This window comes from Hippocampus comes, unplaced genomic scaffold (assembly GCF_001891065.2).
Source record: "Hippocampus comes isolate QL1 unplaced genomic scaffold, H_comes_QL1_v1.1 scaffold318, whole genome shotgun sequence".
Classification (NCBI taxonomy): Eukaryota; Metazoa; Chordata; class Actinopteri; order Syngnathiformes; family Syngnathidae; genus Hippocampus; species Hippocampus comes.
In genome coordinates, this window is record NW_017805777.1 from 89,403 (window position 1) to 97,546 (window position 8,144).

Consider the following 8,144-nt stretch of genomic DNA (forward strand, 5'->3'; position numbering starts at 1 on the left):
GAATTGAAGTGCAATTGTGCCCCATGTAAAAAGCAATGAAAAATAAAATCATTTGGTGGCACCTCTGGTCGAACCTTTGAAAGATGAACAAAACCAAAAAAAAAATCTGTGGTGGAACCTCTAATAGAACCTATGGTAGAACTTCTGATGGTTTTGATGAGACAACCTATAAAATCACCTCTAAGAAAACCTAAAAAGATGCTACGAAACCTTGGGTAGAACTTATCGTACGACAGAAACTCTGAAAAATATCTGATATAGAACTTCCAGGAAGCTACGGTTGCGCGCATGAAAGAACCTCGAGTAAAATGTCTGACGCAACCTCGAGTAGGGCGCAGATTCAAACTTCTGATGGGCGCCGCGGGAGAACCTTCCTGGAAAATAAAAACAAAACACTTATCAAGAAAAGAACCGCTGACGGAACCTGTGATCAAACCTCCGGTGGATCCTTTGATCGAACATGCCACAAAACCTCTTGCGGAACGTGTTGGAATGAAACCAACTCGATAACTTTGTCTTGTCTGATGAAAATGTCGGAAGGAGCTTCCGGTCGTAGCATGCCAGCTGGAACCCAGCGAGAGTCAAAATTCTGATCGTCATGGAGAACCTACGAAAGAACCTCTGCGAAAATGTTTGGTGGAAAAGCGAACGGCGAATGGACTTGTGAAGTCACCTCGAAATCGAACCTACGGTTGAACTTCCGACGGCCTCATAAAATGTCTGGTGAAAGCTCCAAAAGAACTTAATGGAGTCGCCGGTCGAAAATATGAAAGAATCTCAACGCTACACGAGCACTTCGCACCAGCGGGGGCTCACGTGTCTTCGGCCGAGACAGCACCATGTTCTTTTACCACAAAAACATTTGGGAGAAGATGAAAAAAAAAAAGATCTCTTCTCACGAGCAGGGAGTGAGAAAGTTGTTTGACTTCCAGGTGAATTTGGCCTCTTCTGATTGATGGCGGCGCTGCGAGGACCACCGTGTCTGCCCGCCATGTCGTCTTCCTCCCATCATGGCGTCTTGCTATCCCGTTACTCGTTCAGCCCCACGGCCTCCTTTTCCTGCTGTTATTCCTCGCCGCTCCCTTCGCGCTCTTCTGTCTGCGTCGCTGTTTCCACAGCTGCTCGTGTTGCTCGGCGCGCTTTCACCGAGCCTTCTCTTGCGTCTGCGCGCTCCCGAATGTCCTCCGAATCCCACACCGGGGGGGCCCTTGTGCCATCCCGATGCCACGGACGTGACATACGGCGCCACCGCCAAGCCGAATCCAAGCTAGCACGCAACCGCAATGCCACGATCGTGCCCCTGACATGCCGCTAGAACACCGTGGCAACGCCAGGTACCAGAGCAGCACCACCATGTCCACAGAATGCCAATAAATTGCGACCGCAATGCCACTAATGTTCCAGCGGAATGCCGCTCACGTGCTACCAGAATGCCACAAATATGCGATTAGACCGCCGCCGGAATGCCTCCATCTCGTCCCTGCCGCGCCACAAAAACACAATGACACGGCCACCGTCGCGTCGCCACAATGTCACGAACGCACAACGAAGACGGCACCAGAAGGACAGAATCATGCTACCCGCAAGCCACCGACATCCCACTCGGACGCCACTGCAGTGTCACCGACGTGGCCACAGAATGTCAACAGGAAGCCGTCATCGCACCGCCGTCGTTGCCATCAGGATGGCGTCGTTGTGTCCTGGCATGACCCTGACACGAAGCCTCCTCGCACATTTCAAAACTGGTGAAGAAGGATGCCAAAGAGCACGTGTGTGTGTGTGTGTGTGTGTGTGTGTGTGTGTGTGGGGGGGGGGGCATTTCAAAGTGCGTTGACAGAACCCTGAAACAACACAGAGCCTCGCATGCCTCAGTCGGGCCTCACCGAGCAGCGTGAGAAACAACTATGTTGAAATACGCATGTGCTGACAGAACATCAGACGGACGTTTGGACGGAACTTCTACGTACGACAACCTTGTACGGAACATCTTATGGAACCTATGCGATAAAATAAGGCTGCCAAACTCATTTTTTTGTCGCGGGCCCCACTGTACTTCTCGTTTCCCTCGGTGGAGGGCGATATGACCATCTGAAAAACGGTTTCTTCAGATATTGCCTCAGTACAGACGATTACATACGAGAATGTGAAATTTTGGTGCAGATTTGAGCACGCATCTGGGAATGAAACAAGCAAATGAAACACGTTAACTTTAACGTGTTTCATTTGCTTTCGCGGGCCACATAAAATGTGGCGGCGGGCCGGGTCAGGCCCGCGGGCTTTGAGTTTGACACCTGTGCTGGAATACAACATCTGACAGAACTTGCACCAGACCTCCTTGCAGAACGTGTATTGATAGAACATTTTCTGGTCGCCTTGGTGTGAAATGAGAACCGGGCTTTCACGTGTACTCAAAGCGCTTGCGATCGAATTTCTGCAAGAACCTCTCATACGGTGCATCGAAAAAAAAAAAAAGGCTAATGCAACTTGAACTACAACATCTTATAGAGCCTGGGGCCAAATGTGCCATAGAACCCAATCGGCAAAAATATGATCTACCAGAACCTCCAAGAGCGCATTGGACAGAAAAGATTGAACCGCACCACTGCAGAATGTTTGGCACCTGTGATCCAACTCCTCTTAAAATCTCATCATAAAAACCATCTTGCAGAACTTCTTTTTGAAACTCAGATAAAACTTCTTCTGCTCGAACATCTGTAAGCACTGCTGCTAGAACCTGAAGAACGTCTCATCAACCGCTGAAAGATTTTCTGGAAACTCATTTTGAAGGAAGTTCTGGAGCGGGAGCGGGTCCCATCGGCAGCCGACAGAACATCTTATAGGGTTGATGCCCGACCAGACATTCTCTCAGCCGCTAGAACTTTTTCAGGAGCCACTGCGAGATAAGCATAAGGCACCGCTGGCAGAACTTCTTCCTGAGCTGACATACCACTCGAGGGAACTGCCGGTAGAAGCGCTTCAGCCTTTGCTAGAGCAGCGTAAATGCGTGTGAGTTTCAGAACCGCAGAGAGAAAATCCTTTTCCAGCTCCAAAATGTACTTCTTGCGGCTCCGGCGATTGAACACATTTCACAGGGCGCCGGGGAGGGGGGGCAACGCTCCGTGGTGGAAGCGAGCTCAAACAGAAGCATCGGGACCTGCGGTGGGAAGAAGGCCCGGTGGGGGTTGAAAGGTGTGCGCCGCGCGTCGGGGAATGGGGAGGAAGCTCAATGTTTTCTCAGATGCGTCCAGGAAGTCTGCGCTACGTTCTGTTCCCACAGCGTGTGTTTAGACTGCCTGGTGCGGAGGTGACGAGAGGAGTCTGCTCACATTTCAACGCCTCCTCGCAGACGTGAGCACTTCTTTTCATTTCCCTGCCAAGACGCAGAGTTAGCGTGACGGGCGACGGGACCCGCTCGCAGGCTCTCTCGCTTCTCCCGGAAGACGACTGCTAAATGTGAAAACACCGACTAGAATGGCTTGCGGCAAGCTTGCCGGCGATGCTGCCGGTTCTCCCGCTTTCAACATTGCAGGACCTCCTTGACTTCTGGAAGTGAGGGTTCACTTCGAGGGGGTTGACAGGGTCGGGGCTCCGCTCGTTCCATTTGATGACGTTTCTCCACCTTTGCGTTCTCAGCGTGATGAACGGGACAAATTGTCTCGTTTGTCTTCAAATCCAACATTTACATGACGCCGGCGATGAAATGGAGGAACCATCCAATGAAACCTCAGTCGGAAATGGATTTTGTAGCACTTCTAATGGAACCTATGGCGGCCCCTTTCGAGCGCGCTTGTTCTAGTGCCAGTTGTGGGCCAATGCCCAGGATAGCACCCGTTTTTTTCTTTTTCAGCACACACACACACGCATGCGCATTGTGTACTTACAATGTTGCCGTGACCCCCGAGTGTGTGTTTCGTGTCTCCATTCAGCGACGAGCGTTGGGCGCGTGCGGCCGGTGACATGACAGGAAACGCTGTGACGTGGGGAAGGGAAGATTGCGGGTGAAGCTTTGAGATTTGAGGGAGGACCTGCTCATTTTCCAAAAGAATGTCCATGCGGGCCTCACAGCTGAGGGAGGACGACAACTGTAGGAACAAATGCGGGCAGAAAATAACCTACACGTGGATGCGAACGCACCCACATTCACAAAAAGAGAAAAAAAAAAACAAAAAAAAAAACAAATCGCCCAAAAGGGACAAGTGACATCACCACCAGAACCTGGAACAGAACCAAGGGTTGAAACTTAAGAAAGATCCTCAAATGAAACCTCTGGTGGGTTCTCGAGTAGAAGCAGCGACGCAGCCATTGTTAGAACGTCCAGTAGAAATTTGCACCGTGCCCAAAAAAAGAATCTCAAATAAAAAATCGACTGGAAGTCCACTTGACGGAACCTACAAGAGAACCAAATTCAAGAGCTTCCAATGGACCATCAAGTGAAATCTTTAAAAGAACCTCCAGCAGAACCGATGGAAGTCCCCTCCCGTAGAACTTCCTGTAAAACCTCTGCTGGGACTTCTAATGGATCCCACGGGAGAGCCTCGAATAAAACCTCTGTTGGAACTTCTCATAGAACCCTTGTAAAAGATCTGGGATGACTTACAATGGAACCCACGGCAGAACCTATATGGAGCGTGTCATAAAGCTTCTGTGCAGCCTGCTGTGAAGCCTCCGAACAAAAGTTCGGATGGAACCGATGGAGGAACCGATCAAGAAGCTCAAATCAAACTTGGAACGTAACTTTTGACTGAACCTGTGGTCGAGGCAACTGCAAGAGGTCTCGGCCAACCTCAAGTAAAACCTCTCGTGCGGGGATGCCCGAGTCCAGTCCAGTTCTCGAGAGCCCCCCCCCCCCACAGCTTGTTTTGGACATCTCCCTCCTCCGCCGCACCGGATTCAAACGATCAGGATCGTTATTAGGGTTCCGCAAAGCTCTCTGATGAGCGGATCCTTTGAAATCGGGTGCGATGGAGGAGGGAGACCGTGGCCCTCGAGGACCAGACTTCGGGGAACCTTCCACAGAAACTGCTGTGAACTAACAAAGTACAAAGTATGAGGGAATCTATTGGAGAGCCGACAAAGAACCTGAAATCAAACTCTGTTGAAGCTGCAGTAGAAGCGATGAAGAGCCTCTCATAAAGGCTCTGGTGGAACCTCTGCTGTGATTCGGATGTCTCATTTTTCTTCAGTATTCGAATCCCACCCACAGCAGCTGTGCGGAGTGTGCCGGCGCACCTAATGACGTGTCCAGGGAATGTTTTTGCTCCACTGCATTTCCCCCCCGCCCTCCCTCCTATGTGTCGACTATCAATCAGCCACCGCACAGGAAGTGACGAAAAAAAAAGCGTCTGGGTCAAAGTCTGGAGACACTTGGCCCAGCGCGCCGCACGTCTCGTCCCGCTTGACGTAAAACATCCCGGCGCGTCCATAAAGCTTGCGCGGAGCGACACGCCGTCGTTCATCATCATCATCGCGGAGGGAGGCCCTTCGTTCGTCGGCGGGACGCGCGGCGAGAAGATGGGACCACGCAGACCAGACGCTTTTTCCAGGGGCCCGTGTCGGCCGCCGGGGCGGGGCGGGAAGACCTCCTTGGCCATCATACATACGCAGACGCACGTGGTTTTGGACGGCTTCGTCCACGCCATCGAGTTTGACAAAAAAGAAAAGAACGCAAACAACCCCGTGCAGAATTTCGAGTTCAACGTGATGTCGTCTGTGTCCGAAATTGAGAATCTGCAGGTTGCCTCACGTTTTATTTGTTTTTGAAGACATTGTGGCTAACGCCGGTAAAAGCAAATTTCATCACCCGGCTGTTGGCCGACATGACTGAAAGACAAAGACTGCGTCCTTCGGCGCTGGCGGCCTTCTTTTGAAAGGGGATGTTCATTTTCAGGAATAAAAACATAGTTGCACGAGCTCGAGTCGATACAAAATATTTTGCGTGTCCAATGGCCAAGTCTGAGACAAGCTCGAGTCCAATGCCGAGGAGTCCGAGACAAAACAAAACAAAAAAAATGTTGAGTTCGACAGCCTTGGTGTGGATGACAGAGAACCTGTACAGCCTTCTTCTTCTTATTTTTGTAAATTCAGTACTCCCTCACTATAACATGGTTCAGCTTTCACTGCTTCGCTGTTTCACAGATTTTTTTTTTTTTTTTTGCATTTTGTGCAGAGAGAGACAATGAGAGAGAGAGATTTTTTTAATGCTTAGGCCCGGAAAAAAGTTTTCATCTCTTATATTGAATGAAATCAATACAGTCCCGTATTGTGTATGTCATAATAGTCAAAAATAAAGGTGCCTACTTCACGGATTTCACTTCTCACGGCTTCTTTTGGGAACGTAACCCCCCTCCGGGCGATAAACGAGGGATGTTTTTTCATGTTATTTCCCGTTCTCACCTGAACATTGTCTCTCCACTTTAGCGTTAGCTCTAATGTTAGCATCGAGGCTAACAAGCGCAGGAGCGAGCAAATGTTTGGCCGGCGTCCCATGACGCGCGGCTGCCTGGCCGCGCCAACAGCTGCCCTCCGATGACTCCGCGCGTCCACACTTGTCGCACTCCCCGCCGCACACGCCCCTTTGGACATTGGCGGTGTCAAAGCTCCACATAGGGCGGGGCGAGGACAGCTGGACGCCTGGCTTTTTCTGCCGCTCCCCGCGCACGTTCCTCCCGCGGATCTCGCGGAGCAACGCGCATTTGCGCCTTCTTCAGCGAGATGGGCGCCTACATCGCCAAGATGCTGCTGCCCAGCGTCAGCAGCGTGGTCTTCCTGCCGGCCGCCAGCGTGGCCGCCAAGCGAGGCTTCCACATGGAGGCCATGGTCTACTTCTTCACCATGTTCTTCAGCGCGGTGAGATCTCGTCCTCGCGGTTCGCTTTCTCTTCGTGATCGGCTTTGCGGCCAACGTAGATATTCCGTGTGCACAAAATACTTCATCGGCGGCCACAAAATTGGTACGGCGTGCATGTATTATCAAGAACAAGCAACTACGATAAACAAGGACGTGACGTATTAAGTCTCGAAAAGCTTTCCGTTATTGTGCAGTAGGGCCACCCAATGACAGCTGTGGAGTATTCGGTGGACGCAAATTAATAAACGGGGCCTACAAATTGGTATTTCCCGCACATACGGTTAGATTATTTCCACGTGAGTTTTGTGGCCACACATGAGTATTTTGCACACATATTATATGGATGGGCAGCCACAATTCGCCCCCCCCCCTCCCACCCCCGTGTCATGTCCGCGGGGCCAGACGTGTGTCATCCATTTTGTCTTTTGATGCGTCTAGATCTATCACGCCTGCGACGGGCCAGGCCTGGCCATCCTCTGCTTCATGAAGTACGACATCCTGGAGTACTTTAGCGTGTACGGCACGGCGCTGTCCATGTGGGTCACGCTCATCGGTGAGTCGGACCGCCGCGCCACCCAACGGCCCGCTCCGCGGTTCGGCGTGATTGGAAATGGGATTAGGATGGGGTTTGTCGTTCTGGGCCATCGGAACCAATATTATGCTGGTCTCCAAATCAACGGTGGGGTCTGTAGTCCAGTGGAAGGGTATTGTTTAGGAGACTTGCCCGTGGTTCTCGGTCGACATTGAAGTACATCCAAAAGGTGGAATTGAAATCGGACTTGGTCGATTTGTTCGTTGACCCCCCAAGTACACTTGTGGCCTCGGTTGACTTTGAAAGAGACTTCTGAGCAGACTTGCAGGGCGCCTGTTCAGTGGACTTTGTCTCTGTGCTCAGCTTTGGCGGACTTCGAGGAGCCTCAGCGTTCCAGCATGACCATGTTTGGAGTCCTGAGCATCGCGGTGCGGATCTACCAGGACCGCTGGGGGTACGGGATCTACTCGGGTCCCATCGGGTCGGCCGTCTTCATCATCACCATCAAATGGGTGAGTCCGGTCCAGCCCGGCAGAAGCCGCGCCGGCAGTCCAAGATCAAGCCGCTTGCGCTGATTTTCCCCAGTGAGCGATTGTTACGGGCCGCGATATTTCGTGGACATTTTGCCTGTTTTCAGTTTTGATGGTCACCTCGTTGCACCTTCTGCCCTTCCTCATCCTTCGCTTCCTTGCCTCTTCTCGCTCATCACGCCACCTCTCCGTTCTGCCCCCCTTCTCTTTATGGTCACCCCCCCCCCCTATCACCC

General features: G+C 51.6%; 1 protein-coding gene across 1 annotated transcript in view; it reads left to right on the forward strand.

Annotated features, from left to right (window-relative positions):
* The first annotated feature begins 6,671 nt into the window (after positions 1–6,671).
* Positions 6,672–8,144, forward strand: part of mymk (myomaker, myoblast fusion factor) — a 3,185-nt gene continuing 1,712 nt past the window's right edge. Inside the window, exons 1-3 of the mRNA XM_019884666.1 lie at positions 6,672–6,846; positions 7,285–7,399; positions 7,742–7,890. Coding sequence (XP_019740225.1) covers positions 6,712–6,846; positions 7,285–7,399; positions 7,742–7,890 — 399 coding nt within the window. The 5' untranslated portion in view covers positions 6,672–6,711. The remainder of the gene's footprint in view (positions 6,847–7,284; positions 7,400–7,741; positions 7,891–8,144) is intronic.